General features: G+C 46.7%; 2 protein-coding genes across 6 annotated transcripts in view; one reads left to right on the forward strand and one right to left on the reverse strand.

Annotated features, from left to right (window-relative positions):
- The window catches only part of IFT25 (intraflagellar transport 25), a 79,760-nt gene that overhangs the window by 7,399 nt on the left and 53,994 nt on the right, over positions 1-18,367 (reverse strand). The window lies entirely within an intron of this gene.
- On the forward strand, positions 1,849-15,556 carry DIO1 (iodothyronine deiodinase 1). 4 transcript variants are annotated; one of them, XM_017658485.3, is made up of 4 exons: positions 1,890-2,261; positions 8,418-8,561; positions 12,641-12,840; positions 14,778-15,556. In XM_017658485.3, exons 1-4 carry the CDS (start codon positions 1,940-1,942, stop codon positions 14,844-14,846), a joined length of 735 nt encoding a protein of 244 aa, XP_017513974.2. In that variant the 5' UTR covers positions 1,890-1,939; the 3' UTR covers positions 14,847-15,556. The 4 variants fall into 4 exon arrangements, with proteins under 4 accessions (XP_017513976.2, XP_017513975.2, XP_036877758.1 ...); XM_017658486.3 differs by lacking the exons at positions 12,641-12,840; positions 14,778-15,556 and adding an exon at positions 8,835-12,633 and having other exon boundaries at positions 1,886-2,261; XM_037021863.2 differs by lacking the exon at positions 12,641-12,840 and having other exon boundaries at positions 1,887-2,261.

Below are 18,367 nucleotides of genomic sequence, written 5' to 3' on the forward strand. Positions count from 1 at the left end.
CATGGAAACAACCAAGATATCATTCAGTAGGTAGACAAATAAAGCATTATATATCCACACAGTGGAATATTATTCAATGCTAAAAAGAAATGAGCTATCAAGTCATGAAGAAATATGGGTGTTTCTTAAATGTATATTACTAAGTGAAAGAAGACAAAATGAAAAGGCTACATACCATATGGTTCCAACTATATGACATTCTACAAAAGGTAAAACTATGGAGACCCTCAAAAGATTGATGGTTGCCAAGGGTGGGGGGAGATGAAAGGATGAAATGGAGGAGGACACAGGTTTTTAGGGCAGAAAACTATTCTTTATGATATTGTAATGGTGGATACATACATCACAGATTTGTCAAAACCCATAGATTTCACAACATCAAGAATGTAAGCTCTAATGTAAGCTAAGGACTTCGGGTGATACTGACTTGTTAATGTAGGTTTATTGATTATAACAAATGCACCACTTTGGTAGAATATGGATAATGGAAGAGGCTGTGCATTTGTGGGGGTAACTGTCTTTACTCTCTGCTTAATTTTCCTGTGACCATAAAACTGCTAAAAAAATATAGTCTATTTAAAACAAACAAACAACAAGAAACAAAATAATACCAAGAATATAGGATGGCTTTGTATATAGCAAAATGCTGCATACACATGCAGGGTTATTACTGCTTGAAGAGACAGGGACTGTGCCTTGTGAGCATAGCACGTGGCATTTGCAGTGAGTTGCTCAGAAACTGAACATCTTTTGGAGCTGTTTTTTCCTTTTCTAAATGAAGTTAGTGTGCTAGAGGCCAAGGCTGACACCTCTTCCGATGTGGCAGCCAGCTTTCACATGATCCTTCCCACTGCCCTGACGCACAGGTATGTAAATGCCTCAGAGAGGGGTAGACTTAAGGCTTAGTGAGTTACCTCCTTAGAGACTAGCTGACTGCAGAAAGGGCCTCAGTCAAGCCACTTCCCCTTTCTGGGCCTCAGTTTCCCTTCTTAAAAAAGCAGGTGGTTTTAGATGATTTTAAAAATACTTTGCACCTCTGAGCTGCTATGATTCTTCTTTCATTTTCTCCAGTGATCCATGCTCTCTCTGGCTTCTAGGCCTTTGGACCTGTGGCTCTGTCTACCAGGACTGCTGACTCCACTTGCCTGGTTACTGCTTGCTGTTCTTTCTTTCTGTTTACAGCATAGACATCACTTCCTTGGGGAAGTCCTCTTGACCTCTCCACACAGAATTAGCTCCCCCTTCTCCATGCTCCCATAGCCCCCTCTCTGTCTCTGTACTTAAAACACTAAGTGATAATTTTCTGTTCACTTGTTTCTTCCTTGCTCTGGACTACCACCCTGCTGAGAGCAGAGAGAGTATTTTATTTGTCACTCTAACCCCAGTGCTAAGGGGAGTCGCAGGCCCAGATGCCCTTGGGGATGGCCCCAGGTCTGTCTCTGCCTGGGGAGCTTCCAGACCCAAGTCCTCTGGGGAGGACTATGCCTTCAGAAACACACAACTACCAGCTAGATGCTGTGAGTGGGAAAAAGATCTTTCATTGGAAAAATAATAATTTATATTATTAAAAGAATCATTCATGATAGAACTTACTTGTAAGAGAGCCTTTCTAAAGGACCACAGAGTACCTTTAAGTGTGATCTTTTTAAGTGTCTTCAAAAATTTATCAGAGGGAGAATTTAAAATCTGCAGTCTCCCAGTCCAGAAATCTCTCAACGGTCAAGACAAAGAATGAAAATAATTAGAACAGACCTTTGGGCACCTGATTTGGAATTTTCCATTCCATTGACAGGAGGAAGGCAAATACCTTCTGTCAGGGTTCCTTCCTCCCTCCTGGGTTGGCTACTCCCACCCTGCACCTTTGCTCAGCTCCGCCCAGCGTCACCCAGCTGAGGCCTCTCTGCCCATCGGCCTCAGAGCCAGCTCTGGTTGTGCTGAGATGGGGCTGCCCCGGCCAGCGCTGGGGCTGAAGAGGCTCTGGATACTCTTGCAGGTGGCCCTGCATGTGGCCGTGGGCAAAGTGCTACTGGTACTGTGTCCCGGCAGAGTCAAGCAGCACATCCTGGCCATGAACAAGAACAACCCCCACTTCTCCTATGACAACTGGGCCCCAACTCTCTACAGCATCCAGTACTTCTGGTTCCTTCTGAAGGTCCGTTGGCAGAGACTGGAGGACAAGACTGAGCAAGGGGGTCTGGCCCCAAACTGCCCTGTGGTCCACCTCTCAGGACGTTGGTGCAACATTTGGGACTTCATGCAAGGTCAGCAGGCTCACACATGCTTGGGATGTGCCTGGAATGGAGGTGCTCGCAGGGCTGGTGGGGTGGGTAGAGAGTCCTGAATTCTCCTATTACTCCAGCTGCTCCCTTTTTGGCTCTGGTCTTCCTCTCACTTCCTGAAACTGGGATTCTCCTGGATTCTGGTTCTGACTGGCATCACTAGGTTCCCAGGCACTCACATGCTGGCCTTTAGCTCCCTCAGTGTGGCCATGCATCATAGCCCCACTGTGCCTGCTCAACTGTTGATCCTGCAGACCTCTGCTCAGGGACACTTACTTCAACAAGCCAACCCCACCTACCCCAGACTACTAGGTCTCACCCCCTCTGGTATGCTTAACATCCTGAACTTTTCCGTATTACATTGTCCTGGTTGGTATTTATGTGTGGGTGTTTGATGGATGTCTGTCACCCTCACCAGCCTGCAAGCTCTGTGCAGGTGGAGACCAGGTCCACTCTAAGCCATGTGTGCCGCGTCACCCTGCACCTCCAACCCCCCACTCCCAACCGTGGCTGCTGTGCTGGCCCATGGTAGCTGCTCAGTCAATATTTGTTGAACATCTCCCTCTCCCTCCCTCCCCTCCCTCCACCCCCTGCCTCTCTTCCAGGCAAACCATTTTATCTCTTTGTGTTCTTAAACACCTCTCTAGCAGTTTTCTCTTCTTGTCCTCACAGCTGCTCTTCCTACTAGGATTTCCTCCTCTCCCTCCTGCCCTTTTCCCACACAGCCTGTGTATGGCTGCAGATTTCCCTTCTACAGGCACATCCCTGGCCTACTGACACCCGGATCACCAAGCCTCAGCAGCCCCCTTTGCAGTTCTAGGCTCAGCCTTGTGCTCAAGGTCCTCCTGGGGCTGCCTCCAGCTTTTCTTCCCAATTCCGCCTGCCCGCTTCCCCTCATGCTCATTGCCTCCAGATGAACCAGTCCAAATCCCCCTCATCCTCAGGGTCCTGCTGTCCTGCCTCCCCCTCCAGCCATCTCCAACCCCTACAGCCAGGCACGCTCTGTCCCTTCTGTACTCACAGCTCTCCATCTGCATCTCTCCTCAGAACTGACTCACCCTACCCAGCATCTGGCTGTCTAAACTCAAATGTTTTCTTCCTGACTGGTGGGGAGCCTTGTAATGAGGCTGTGTCTGATTCATCTCTCAATTCCCAGGGCCTAAACACAGCAGACAGAATGGAGAAGTTCCCTGAGACAGTTGGCTAATCTAGTGTTTTCCAAAGCGGGTACTTTGGTACAGATATACTTTACTACTTAGAGTTTCCTGGTAAAAGTAATTTGGGAAACCCTGCACACTGTACCTTCCTCCTGCAAATTCATAGTGCACCTTCTGCAAATTCGTGAACACATGAAAGACTGAGAAGCTCTGAAGCTTAGAAACAAACAAAACTTGAAAAAACCTCATTTGAAACAGCACTAACTAATTTTCCTAATACACACACACAACTCCTCACTCTCTACCCAAGGAGATGAGGCTGGAGACATCATCAGGGGCCAGAGGTTGGGGGACCTTATGTATCTTACCGAAGAGCATAAACCTTCATTCTGAGGGGATTGGTGAGTGCTAAAAAAATATTCAAACAGGGAGTTCACATGATATCAGGTCTGTTAGAAAAAACATCCTGTAACTGCTTTGGAACCCACCAGACTGATAAAAAACTCTGTTATGCTTTGGGTATAAAATTTGAACTCATTTTAGAACCACATCCAGAAGATCTGGAAGACTCTTTTTGGATAATCTAAAGCAACTCTTTCATCCAGTAGATGCAAAGGCCCAGAGAGGTAAATTACTGGCTCAAACAGCAAGTTTTTCTAGAGCCAGAACCAGAACATGTGCCTTCTGACTCTTGGTTAGTGCACTTTCTGTTATTGGCTAAGACTGCAGAAGTTCAGAGAAGTTCTCAGCTGCCTCCTACGCTCTGCATGTGTATGACATATACACTCTCTTGGACACACTAACAGAGCAAAACATTGATGAACTGCTATGTTGTAGTAAAAGGTAAGTCTACATGTCTTATTTTCTAGATACCTGGGGATTAATCTGAAACTGGATTTATTTTGCCCCTGTTTAATATCTTCTAAGCTCTCTCCAAGTGTACTTATGAAGTGTCATCTAATAACTGTAAGTGGGCTTTCTCTGCTGAGAGAGCCTGGTATGGGGGTTAATTTACTGGCCCATGGGTCATGAGGTGGCTATGAGTCCAACACCACTACAGAGCTCTTCTCCCATTTGTGCTCATGCGTTGGACTTAACAGCCCTTGACTGACATTCTGAAATGATGTTCTCTGCGCCATGGCCTGTGGACACAGGCAGGGTGCCAGTCCGTAGCACAGCCACCCCTCTTGGGCCCATCTTTTCTCTCTCTGTCCCAGGAAAGCAGGGAACCAAGTTTAAACTTTGCCCTCAGTGCTGATCATTGCACCCAACCACACTATAAATAATTAAACAAATGGCTCCGTCTCTTCCAGGGTCCTAAGAGGTGGGTGTTAAAGAACTTTTTTCCCCAAATAAAAGCAAAATTCCAGACAGCTTATATTTTATATTTAGTGCTGGTTCTGATCTTAAAATTTTTGGATTCTTATCTGAAGAATGACTCCCTGGGGTCATTGGAGGCCAATGGCTGGCCACCTGCCTATGACTTGCCTTTGGGCCTCCCCTGCCGAGGCCTGGGCAACCCTGTCCTGTGGCTGAGCACTCATCATAAAATGGTCTGGGGCCCACTCGATGCCCCCAGGGGCCTTCTCTGAAAAAAAATCTGTGAGCCAAGAACAAGGAGATCTTTGTATCTCCAGAGAAACTGGCCTGTATTTTTCTCATGTACTGAAAAATGAGGAATATATAACCAATTTTTTCTGCTTTTACTTGGCCATCAGGAAACTCAGAGTCAAATATTAGCTCAGTTATATAATGAATGCATGAGATATTAAGGCCTGTTTACTTATGTTCCACCTTTCCCTTCTGTTCTATGCCTCCCAGAGAGGCATGGTTTAAAAACATTTTTCTTTTTAATATTTTATTATATCTTTAAACTGCTTCAAAACCTTTGCAGAACAAGGTGAAGGAATAATAATTAACCAAATAAACCACACAAAGTTAAGATGCCCTCTACTCCCCATCCATCAGCAAATCCTGTCGACCCCACCTTTTCCCTTCTCCACTGCCTGCACACTAGCTCAGGCTCCCATTCTCTCTCCTGGGGCTCTCCCTGATGCCCCCAACTGTTCTTGCCCACTTCCATTCTCACCTTCAGTCCTTTTGCCATAGAGAAGCCAGAGTAGTCTTCAAGTGTAAGTCTGATCATTTTTCATTATATGGCTCTCCTGTAGAAGTCAGGGTTCTGGCTTGCAAGCAACAGAAACTCACTCTGGTTTTCTTAGTAGCACACACACACACACACACACAGGAAAGGCATTGCAAAACCCCCAGAATCAACCACAACTGAGCACTGGGCCTGGACTATCTTTTAGCATCAAGAGTTAAGGTGGCTGCTGCTGTCACTGTGGTTGCTTTGGGAACCCATCACCACTGTAGGACTCCACCATGCCTGACAGAGGCACTACCATGGAGCTGCAAATGAGTTCTACCATCTCAGAGATTCCAGAATCAAATACCCATGGGGGAGGGTCCCATAAGCCCAGCCTGGGTCATGGGTTGTGCCCTGGCTGCTGGGGGCAGAGAATGCACATGGCCCCTCTGTCTCCCACAGAGTGAAGCTGGGCACACTTTCCAAGTAACAGTACACAAAATAGGGAATTCCAAATAGGAAGGCCGGGAAGGAGCTGGGCAGCCAAAATTGCAACATATATCTACCATCCTTGCTTATATCTCCATGGCATCCCATTGTACTTAGAACTGTAAAAATACAGATTCTTTATGAAGGTGTAGGAGAGCCTACCTGCTCTGGCCCAAGCCTACCTCTCCAGTCACAGTTCTCATTGCCCTGGCCTGCCTGCAGTCACAGTGGCCCTGCAGGTCTTTGCACACACACCAAGCTCTGTCCCTCCTCGGGGCCTCCGTACATGGAGCCCCTTTGTCGGGAATGCCCTCTCCCTTTGCCCATGGCTGGCTCTTTCCTATCCTTCACTTCTCAGGTTAATGCACCTCCTCAGAGGCCTTCCCTGACTCACCTGTCTCCTGTATTGTCTCTTGCATAACATTTATCACAAGTTGAAATTGCCTCATGTGTGCGTTTTCTTGTTTGTTTTTTTTGCCTGTTTCCCCATTAAACTGACCTCAAATTGCCTGCAGGTCTGTTTTCTGCTGAATTCCCATTGTGTGGCAGAGAACCTCGCACACTATAAGTTCTGAATAAATGCTTTAGGTGGAATGTGGTGTGCTCAATGGTGGGGTATGAGGATGAATGAGGAATGAGGAACAGGACCTGCCCCTCAAGGAGCAGTGAGAAGAGGGGGAATACAGACACTTACATGGGCCATATCAAAGTGCAGGACCCTCCCTGCTCTAAGAGATGGGAGGCAAGGGCTCAGCGATGCCAGCTCTGGCCATAATTAACCACAGGGTGCTGGCAGCTCCCTAGAGTTACCCCCAATCTAGGGTGGGAGAGTTACAGAAGGCTCCCACCCAGGGCTGGCTTCATGGGACAGTGAATCACACAGGTCTCCACATCCTGAAGGGCCCCATGCTTGGAGATGAATGCTCTACAGTAGCTGTCTTAAAATCCTTAATAATTTTATCTTTGAATTTGCATTTTGTAAGTGAAGTCTAATGGGACAGTGGCACATGCCACAGGGACTTGGGGTCTTGGCTCATGCCGGATCCTGCCTCCCGCAGTCTCACTGCTCTCCTATGACCTCCAAGGTCTACTCTTCCACCCTCAGATGCTGAGCTTGTCCAGCCCCCTTCCTGCTCCCACCCAGTGATGGCTGCCACCTTCTGGCCCCAGAGAGGGCCTGGACAAGGCACGAGAAAGGTTTGGGTCAGGGGTGGGCATCCTGCAGGGTCTCATGGCAGGGCCTGGAGGTGGCCATCCCCATCCTGGGCTGACAAGCCCCACGATGCAATTTGGCAAATGACTGGGGTGGCTTGTGGGGAGAAGCCTCTTAGAGCCTAGCATGTCACTGCATGGAGGTTGTAATACCCTACAGGTTGGGGTGGTGAGCAGATGGGAACGGGAAATGTCTGACTCAATTTCCATGCCCCTGTCAGGTGTATGGTGCATTGGTCTGGTGGCTAGTGGGAGAAGGAAGCTGGTAGCCAGCAGCCACAGGCACACATACACATGCACACTGAATTTTGGGGCTCCTGGGTAACTGGGAGGGTCTGCATTCACCCTATGAAAATCCCTGGGCTGGTGAGAGTGTGACATTAAATAGCAACCAGAAAATATGCCAGGGCAAGAGAGAGACCACAGAAGAAAAATCTTTGTATTTTAATATATTTAAGGGCACTTTTCCTCACACTTTTTGAACAAGGAGCCCTGTGTTTTCATTTTGCACTAGGCCCAGCAAATTATGTAGTCAGCCCTGCTCCCACCCTTCCCTCCTCTTTGTGGCATCCCTTCACTGCCTCCCTCACTTCATAGCTCAGGGAGGAGACGGTGAATAGCAACAGCTTACATTTAGGGAGCACCTGCTATGGGCCAGGCAGCCTTATCAGTACTGACTTCTTCAATCTTCACAACAATCCTATCAGGTAAATATTATATGTCCATTTATAAGTGAGGAAACTGAGGGTGTTGAATGGAAAGAGCACTGGATTGAGAGTCTAGAAGCCAGAATGTTAATTTTAACTCCACCACTGACCAGCTGTGTGAACCGGAGCAAGTCTATAAACCAAAAATTGCCGACCTTGAGGTATACTAATCACATGAGAGTATGGGTGTGCACCTGCCTTATAAATTACACAAAAGACTCTCTTTATCATTATTTTAATGACCACCCAGCAACTGCATGTGGTCCACTGAGACCACCCGATAAAATCCCCTCATTTTCAAGAGGAGTAAACTGGCTCCATCCTGTGCTAAGTCATGTTCTCTAGGCTTCAGGGCCCACTGTGCCCTGGACCTGCCTCACAGGGGAATAAAGGTAATAGAATTGAGGGCAGGAGTAAAGATGTGTTTGCAGAAGAAGTGCTGAGTATAGATCGTTGGTTGATGATGGTTCCATTTCTGTTTTAGGCAACAGGCCATTGGTGCTGAATTTTGGAAGTTGTACCTGACCTTCATTTCTTTTCAAATTTGACCAATTCAAGGGACTGATTGAAGACTTTAGTTCCATAGCAGATTTTCTCGTCATTTACATTGAAGAAGCACATGCATCAGGTACAGAGAGATCCCTTGCCTCGACCTCTTCCCTCCCTCTCATTTCTCCCGCTCACTTCCCCCAAGCACCATCTCAAGTTGGGAGTGGAGAAATTGGGGGAGGAGAGAGGGAAAGAGATGCTGAGCACAGAGATCCTACCATCTCCCAGTCCCTGCTGGGTTTACCCCCAGACTAACCAACAGTCTGTGCTGTCAACCAGGCATATAGAGCAGAAAACCTGCAGAGACAAGGTCTAGCTGGGAAAGCATCTAACATTTTGAATGGGTAAATAGGGAAATCAAGGGAGAGGAGCTGATACAAGCAGCAGGAATCTAGACCTGAGATGTCACAAATGAAGTGACTGCTATACAGCTGCTGGTGAAACCCATCAAGACTCTCCAAGCTCAAGGGGACATTGTGGTTCATCCAGGTCAGTGGTTCCCAGCTCTAGTGAACGCAGAAGCCCTTGGAGGGTTTGTTAAAACAAACTGCTGGCCCCCACCCCAGAATTTCTGAGTTAGGTCTGGGTGGGACCCAAGAATCTACATACTGAACAAGCTCTGGGTGCTGATGGTCTGGGGACCACACTTTGAGAACCGCGGCTCTAGGCCAGCTTTCACCTGGGCCAAGGATCCTTTCTTCAGCCCCTAATAGGTGATCACCCATCTTAATTATTCACAGGAAATCTTACTCCTCTGCTGGACAGATCTGTTTGGGAGGAAGTCCTTCCTTGCAATGGACAGACATGCCCCTTTCTGAAACTTCTACAGCTTGGCCTAAGCCCCTTGAAATTTACATAGTGATCAGACACACCGCATCTCCCTGATTTTCATGGAAATCAAAGTCATGAATTTGTCCCGACTCTCAAACCCAGAGATTGAGGAACGCTTGTCTGACCGAGTAGGAGTGTCATTTACTCAACACTCCCAACAAGATTCATCTCTGTCACCCACCACCTGGCAGAGTCCATGCCACAGAATCAGAGCCCAGGATGAGTATTTAGGCAATTGCTGGCTCATCCATGTGTTCTTAAGTGTAGAGATTGCCATTAATTAATTATCAGCAAAGTTGGCCCAGCAGTGCTTTCTCCATTGTGGGCCCTAATTTCTGTGTCACAGCCACCTGGGTTGCTTATTGAAAATGTATATTCCGGGGCCCACGCCAGGCCCATTGCTTCTTGATTTATATGTACCCAAAGGTTTGAGAACTCCTTTCAGTCTACTACTGTTTTCATTTAACTGGCAGCTTCTGTCCTCACTAAGATTTTGGGGCAACTTAAACTATTAGCACTTACTGGTCTAATTTTATGTATATTAAAAAATTTCCACAATATTTAAAACAAACAGCATAGGTTACAGGAAAGCAAATGCAAGTACAACACATCTCTTGTCAGGAGAGCAGCAGTGATCAAAGAAAAGAGAACTTGGGTAGCTGCAGGTGTCTGTGGTCTCCACGGCTGAGAAGAGACAATGCCTTGATGTCATCACAGCTGACAGCCAAAGCTGCTTTAACTGTCCTGCTGATTTTACTGTTCTGCTCTGCAGATGTCCCTCACCCCCAACCCAGCCCATTTAAATGTTTACTTTTAAATGGAAGGGGATTTTCAATTGGCCCACTTGCCAATTGAAATTATTGTTGCCCTTCTGCCTACTTATGGGAGGTGGTACTCATTGGTCAATGGGCCCACAAACTGCCACTGGCCTTGGCCCCCTTCTACTCACTCCATGTCTTAGGAACCTGGAAGGGGTAGCGCTTCTCACACTTTTAATATGCATGTAAATTAAATGTGCATCACCTGGGGGGCTCTTTCTAAGATGCAGAATTTGGCTCAGTAGGGCTGTGATGTGAGATTTTATGTTTCTAACCAGCTCACCTAGTGATGCTGAGGCTACTATTCAACAATATTTTATAAGTACCTGCTATGTGCCCAGCCCTGTACTGGGCCTAGGGATATTGAGAAAAAAGATAGGCACAGTTCCTGCCTCTGAGGAACTCACCGTTGGGGAGGCAGGTCTCTGTTCCTCTCTGGACTGCAAGTTCTCAGCTGCAGGATGGTGATGCAAACGCACACCTGGCCTCCTGTAGGGGGCCATGAAGCTCCAGTGAGCTAGTGGGTGGACTGACCACCTCAGTGTGATACACATATAAGCTGGTATTGTCATCTACAAAGTTTTGATGTCTTGGGACAGGTAATAAATACTTTAAACTAGGCCAGGCATGTGTATCTTGGTGTGAATTTCTCCTGAGGGCTGGCTTTTCTTTGGGGAAGGGTACTGAGCAGAGGACTTTGAAGCTCTGAGGAGATAGAGCTGATTCTGCTGATACACTTAAGCAACTTATATTACCCTGGGAGACAAATTATTATAAACACAGGCCATGTGGCTTCTGAAGGAACCCATGACCACATCATCAGCGTTCCAGGTTCCCCAGAATAGGACAAGTAGAAGGGGGCCAAGGCCAGTGGCAGTTTGTGGTTATTTTTTCAACCTGTTGATCCATTAGCCAGTGAGTACCACCTCCTGTGAGTAGGCAGAAGGGCACCTTGGCAAATGGGGTCAATTGAAAATCCCTTTCCATTTAAAATTAAACATATTTAAATGGGTTTGGTTGGGGGTGAGGGGCATCTCCGGAGCAGAAGAGTAGGAAACCTGTGGTATGGAATGAAAATTGGGTTCTTTCCCATCTGCATGTTGTTTTGGATTGGTTCTATTAATCACATTTAACAACAGATGGAATAATTAGAATTTAGATTTAAAGAGCTTGCCCAATATCACACTAAGTGTGTCAGGGAAAGCTTCCTGGAGGAGATGGTGTTAAAGCAGTTGTTCTCAACTGAGGGTGATTTTGGCTTCTAGGGGAAATTTGGAAACATCTATTTGGAGTTGTCATAAATTAAGGAGGGGACAGTGCTACTGACATTTCATGACTAGAGGCCAGAGCTACTGTTCAACATGCTGTAACACACAGGATGGCTCCCTACAGAAAAAGAATTAGCTATCCCCAAATGTCACTAATGACAATATTGAGAAGTTCGGCATCAGAGTTGAGCCTTAAAGGACAAGTAGGAGTTCATTCTTGGAAGAGAGGCTGAGAAAGGGCAGAAGAGGTATCAATATCCCTGGAGGTGACATCTGCTCTTGCTGGATGTGGAAGGGCTTGCAGCAGTGTCAGGGAATGTAGGCTGTCAGCAGAGCTGACACATCCGCCTCAGTAGCAGAAGTTGTAGCACCCAAACCAAAGAAAGATGTTCCTGCTTGACTCACACCCCAAGTGTAGGCAGGCATTGTGGTGGAAAGGGTGATAGTGGGAGGCAGAGTGGGGCTGAGTGGGTCAAGGAATCCCAAGCTTTTCACCCACCTGGCTAAGCAAAAAGCTGGAGGGAGGCTAGAGGGATGGGCCAGTTCTCTGAGGGCCTGGTGGACTGCACCGGGGAGCTTAGGATTTGTCTTGAGGGAGAAAAAATCCGAGCAGGAGAGTGATATGGTCAGATTTGTGTTTTGGAAAGAACAGTCTGGTGGAGAATAATTAGAAGAGGAAAATGTTAGACTCTAGAGCAGTAGCTCTCACACTTTGGCATGTGTTTTATCTGGAAGGCTGTTAAAACAGATTTGGTCAGTCTAGTGTTGGGCCTAAGAGTTAGCATTACTAACAAACTCCCAAGTGATGTGACACTGCTGGTCTGGGCAGTGCATACTAGAGACCTGCTGCTGTAGACCTTTGCCTCTCAACATATGATCCAGGCACCAGCAGCCTTGGCATTCTGGGAGCTAGTTAGACTTGCAGTGCCATCCTAGACAGACTGAGTCAGAATCTTCCTTTAACAAGGTCCCTGAGTGATTCATAGCCACATTAAAGTTTGAGAAGCCCTAGCCTGTTGGACTCTTATACCTTGAAAAGCTGAGGTCTGGGAGGCAGGAGCCCTGGGCTTGAACCACTAATTCCCTATGTGATCTCATGTATCCACCCGTAATAGAAAGCCAGGCTAAATCAGGGCCAAGGGCTACTCTATCTGGGACCCTCAGTTAAAAGCAGGGATATTTAGTCTGCAGGAAGTGTGTGCCATGCCTGTGGGGCTTGCTGCCTGGCCTCTCTCTCGTAGATGGCTGGGCTTTTAAGAACAACGTGGACATCAGGACTCACCTGAATCTCCAGGACCGCCTGCGGGCAGCCCACCTGCTGCTGGCCAGGAGCCCCCAGTGCCCGGTGGTGGTAGACACCATGAAGAACCAGAGCAGCCAGCAATACGCAGCACTGCCTGAGAGGCTTTACGTGCTCCAGGAGGGCAGGATCCTCTACAAGGTGGTGCCCTGGGGCAGGGAGCCCAGCGGGGGAAATGGTAAAGAGAGGGCTTTGAAACAGGCAGAGCTGGATTCAAATTGCTGCCCAGCCATTTACCAGCCATGTGACCAAGGGCAGGTCCTTTCCTCTCTTGGAGTTTCAGTTTCCACTTCTGCAAAACGGAGATGTTGGACCCCACCTCCCAGGAGATGAAATAATGTGCAGGGAAGTCCCCAGAGTCTGGACTGCAGCTGCAGAACCTCCTGGCTGACCTCTGAACCCAAAAGACTGGCCCAGCCCTGGTTTAGTTTGTTGTTTCCATTTCTTAAGCAATGCTCAGAGGAGGAAACTGACTTGCCCATGGTCACACTGCACAAGGCTCTGATTTCAACTCTAAATCCTTTGGATAGGATGGGCTGGAGGGTCTCAAGTGGCAAATCTTTGAGGCAGGCCTTCATCTGGAGAGGAGTGCAGGAGGCCAGAAGAGGCCAAATCTTGCAGTTTGGAGCTGGAAATGTACAAGCAGGAATTTGAGGCAGAAATTGAGTCCAGGCCTCCTCTCTGGTGTTTGTGTCCTCCTGCGGGCTTCCAGCCTGGCTAGGGCAAGGGATACAAGCACAGTCTCTGACCCTTGGGGCTCTGTTGGCCTCCCTGAGAGGGCAGAAAGTAAGTGATAAAGCTGCTGAAGGGATTGCAAGCCTTAGAGAGCACAGGAAGCCCAACCATGTGGGTGCTCCTCTGCCCCAGAGTCAAGCTGATGCAGGTGAAACAAGCAACTGCTTGCAGAGGAATTTCAGGGTGCTAAGGGTCACAGCACAAGGATTCAGGTCCTTTGTCCTTTTCCCTGCTCTGAGCCATAGTTCTAAGATGGTATGGTCCTGGTAAGCTGGGTACGGAGCCCCTACCCTGGGTCAGGCCCTGTGCAAGTACTGGAAACACAAAAATAAATTTAACATAGCTCACACCTTACTTCAGGTGCTCACGTTCTGGGGGATAAGGCAGACACAAAGAGTGTTATAGTGTCCCAAGTACTGTGATACTCCAGAGCAGGGATCATTTGCTGATTTGTGGGATAAATGATCCCTGTTGCAATGACTCAGTTCTGCTGTCACAGCACCAAAACAGCATAGGCCATATGTAAACCAAAGAGTGTGAGGCTTCAGGACAGATTCGGCTCTCAGACTATAAAGTTTCTGACCCCTGGAGATGAGTAGGCTTTTCAGAGAAGTGACAACTGCTTGGGCCTTAAAGGATAGGAACCAGCCATCTGAGCAGAGTGAGTGAAAATCATAGCGAATATAGGGAAGAGGGTGGGCAAAGCACTGAGGCATGGTAAGGCAGGTGGGAATGGAGCACCAGGAGAACTTAGGTTACAAGGGTCTCATTATGCACCAAGGAGTTTGGCCTACATTTTTGGGCAAAGGAGAGCCACTGAAGAGTTTTGAGCAGGGGAAAGGCACAGTTAGATCCATATTTGAGAAAGATCACTGACTATTGGATGAAGAATGGGCTGGAGGCAGCAGGGACTAAGGACTGGGGATGGTCATAAGGTGGGGCTGCTGCCCAAGCAGGGGATGCAGAGGGCTGAACTAGAGCAGTGGGATTGGAGCAGGGGTGGTTCTAATGTAGAATTGGTAGAAGTTGATGTGAGGGTAAAGATAGTAAGGCCAGACTGAAGGTCTGATTATGGAAGAAAAGCTTATTCGTACTTTCTCCTTTTGAAAGTATTCACTTTCCACCTCCTCTGATTTTCCTCCTACTTTTCTGGCCAGTGTTCCCACTGAATGTTGGTGCCCTCCCCCTGGGCAATCTCATCCATGTCATGGTTGATTGCCATTGACTACACCCTGCTGACAGCTTCCACACAGATACTGCTAGCCCACATCTCTCAACTAAGTTCAGACCTGTGTATTCCTGGAATTTGGAAATCTGGGAATGCTGATTCATTTCTCTTGCAGGGTAAACCTGGCCCTTGGAACTACCATCCAGAGGAAGTTCGAGCTGTTCTGGAAAAGCTCCATGGTTAATCAGGACAGATCCTCCCACTCTAGATGACCAGTAGGAAATCTCAAGTCTTGACTCTCCCCCTAACCCAGCCGGCTTTTACCTCTTGACCTGCATCTGCAGCTGAATCACTGGCTCAGATTTTTCTGATCTAAGCAAACACTTGTTATAATCAGAAACTGAAGCAGCAAGTGAGCTGAGTGTTAAAGAATGTACAACTGCACACTGCCCCCACTGTGGGCAGCACGTTTGTTACACTATGTCTCAGGTGTGAGAGCATTGGGTGTACTTCTGAGGTTGGTATCTCTCCAGCCTCTCATACCAAGTGGTTAGATATGGCATCCCTTACATTAGGTCAATTCATTTTACCAAATTCGCCATTTATGGAATTGATAAGTTAAAACACAAGTGGTTTTTAGAACCAAACATGGGGAGAACTCCAGCTGTTTAGAGAGAGATGAGGAATTGAAAGCTGTCATTCAGTTTTGCAGAAGCTCCTATTTCATTCTGTTTCTCCAATTTCTTTGCAAGTCTCCTGATGGTCATTTGTGTTAGATTACATTAGACTAAATGGATAACCATTGGTATTCATTTGTTTTAACTCTGCTTCTTTTTATATTTGTTTATGATGGCCACAGCCCAAAGTACACACAGCTGTGACTTGATGTGAAAGAAAATATTTTAAGATGCAGCACACTAATACAGAATGATTAAAATATATCAGGTTACTTGGGATGGCTACAGTGTGATCTTTACATTTTCTTTTCTAATTTGTGTCAACCTGTGTTTACAGCCTAAAGTAATCTGAGCAGAGATAACACCATGTGTGGGAAGGGCCTCATTTAGTGGCAGAACATTCAGTCTCTATGTGCTACATGTTGAAGGTGGTTTTATCTTGTGAACTCTGCTGAAGAATTTTTCACATTGGAATCAAATTACCTTCATATATAAAAGAATGGATTTGCGAGATAATTTTCTAACATGAAAACAGGTTCTCCATGGCTCTGCCTAAGGTGCTACAAAGTTAATATTAACAATGTTGCTATTTTACTCTAAATAGAGTTATCATTAACCATCTACTAGGCATAGGCACTTTCAGGTATGTTATCTCATTTAATCGCTATCTATCTCAAAAAGGAGATTATTATCCTCTTTACAGATGTGAAAATTAAGGCTCAGAGGTAAGCAGTTTGTGGAAGGTCTCAGGACTAGTAGTAAGTCAAGATTCAAACCCCATCTCCAGCTTTAAGCCAGAGTCCTGACTCTGCTCCCTGCCAACTGTGTGACTTTGGTTAAGCTGCGTTGGTGTCTCGAACTATAATATGGATGTCACTGGTGCCTACTCCATAGAGGATTCATGAGTAAAGCACTCATAACTGTGCCTGACTTGAAAATGCCATGGAATTGCTGGCTATTGTTAACATTATTATTATTCCAGAACTACCTCCTTGGGCCCCCTTTTTAAGGAGTGGTGATGGAAAGAAGGCAGAACAGCAGAAACACTGAATAAAAAGATTTCACCCTGCCAAAGCAACTCACCAATTCTGGCATAAGTTTGTGAGGTTAGACTGAGAATGAGTATAATTCTCAGTATATGCCCAAGCTGAGAAAATGGTGGGACTAAGGCACAACTGAGCACTGTCCTTCCTAAGCACTAAGTTTTCAGGAGACGGTGGATAGGCCCACACTCCTCTGAATCACTTCTCAGATGGTCCCCCAGTTCATTTCTATAAATGCACAGAAACCTCCCAGTTTTCAATAAATAATAGCAGCCAGACTGAGTAGTTTTCAGAATGCTCAAATAGACCCAACTCAGTTCTCTGCAATTTAATGTTGCAGGTATTAATTGACCACTGATTCTTTTCTGGGTGCTCAGTGATGCAAAGATAGACAAGGTCCAGCTGTTGTCCTCCAGCAGCTTAACCTCCTGGGAAACAGAGAGACATGGCAGTGACCATAATTCAAGGTGGAATATGATGGGTAGAGGTGACTAAAACTAAACGCTCAGGGAGTGCAAAGGAAAGAGCAATTCCTCAGAGCTGGGTGGATCCTGGAAAGCTTTATGGAGGTGGTGGCGGCATTTGGGCTTGGTCTTCAAGGATGCCCAGTACTTCCCTAATTAGGGATGGGAACCTGGAGAACATGGAAAAGGACAAGGGTATTTAAGTGGAGAAAACTACATGTGCAAAGGAGGGAGAAAGGCCATGTGCAGGGGACTGTGAGAGGTTTGGACTCAGTTCTAACTCATCATGGGAGAAAGGACTCTTTTCTTTGAAGGTGACCTCTCTGGATCTGGATAACAAGAATGAACCATTCTTCTTAGCTAACATTGTAAAGTAATGGTAAGTGGAAGAAACTTGTTACTATGTCCTGCCCTGCTCTGAGAAGTTTGCATTCAGAACATCAATTGATTTGGTGGAAATACATCACAACATGTCTGTCTGCTTTCTATGGGAGGGGTTTTCTCCTAGTTCACTTGTTCTCTGAGAGCAACGCCTTTTGTGGCACTGGCTTTCTGTGGGGGCTTTGGGCCTACATCCCATCCTGGCAGATGCAAGACATTGCCCTATGTGGCTGGCAAGAGGCCTAAAAAAACCAAAGCTCCAACTATCAGAAATTAGCAGAAGTTCCTGGAGCAGCCCAGGGACTTTAGTGCTTGTTCACCTCCCTAGAGTCGGATCATTCCTGTCCACAGACTGTTTCACTTCTGGTAAGCTCAGCCATGAATTTTAAAAAGTGTGTTAAGATAGTTTATCCAGCGTTGTTAGGTGTTCAGCTGAAGGATTCCAGGATACCTAATCTGCTGGATAGATTATGTCATCGAGAGTCTCAAGCAGGTTTTTCAAGGGCACTTGAATTCTATATTCCTTGAAGTCTTGCATGCTTGTAACTGCCAGGCTGTTGTCTTTTGCCTGCAGGATACCTGGTGGGGATTCAGATTCTTGTGTTTCAGTCTTTACCTCAGAGATTTGTGGACATTGCTCCACTGTTGCCTTGCAGACTTGAGAAGAAGTTTGAAGCCAGCCTAATTTATTTCCCCAGCACTTGAATTGCTTTTATTCTGCCTGGAAACCTGTCAGATTCTTTCTTTATACTTGTTCAGTAACTTCACCAAGACATAGTCCAGTGTTGATTGTTCTATATCAAAATTTCCTGTAATACTGCCGCTGTTTGAATATTTCTGTCCCTTCACCCCCAAATTCAGATGCTAAATCTTAGAGCCCAATGTGACAGTATTAGGGTAGTTCTGGGAGGGACGATGAATGAATCATCCTTTGGGAGGAAGCCCTCATGACTGGGATTAGTGCTCTTATAACAGAGGGCCTGGAGAGCTAGTGTGGATAAAATGAGAATTCCTGTGGCCAGGATTCTCACCTGGCCCTGGTTGACTCGCTCACTGCACACCTGACTGCACACCTGTGGGCAATACATGGCTAATGACTCTATATAAAGAGCTCCGCCCAGTGCTCTGGGCACGACATGGTGGCAGGGCTGCAAGGCTGCAGGAGAGCAGAGCAGAGCAGAGGCTGGAGTGGTGGCAGCA

This window comes from Manis javanica, chromosome 4 (assembly GCF_040802235.1).
Source record: "Manis javanica isolate MJ-LG chromosome 4, MJ_LKY, whole genome shotgun sequence".
Lineage (NCBI taxonomy): Eukaryota > Metazoa > Chordata > Mammalia > Pholidota > Manidae > Manis > Manis javanica.

Excerpts from the sequence above, each read along its gene's own strand:
- DIO1 (XM_017658487.3), top strand. The coding sequence starts at position 1,940 with ATGGGGCTGCCCCGGCCAGCGCTGGGGCTGAAGAGGCTCTGGATACTC. Across the intron at positions 2,262-4,041 it reads CATTTGGGACTTCATGCAAG|TAGATGCAAAGGCCCAGAGA; the intron begins GTCAGCAGGCTC and ends TCTTTCATCCAG.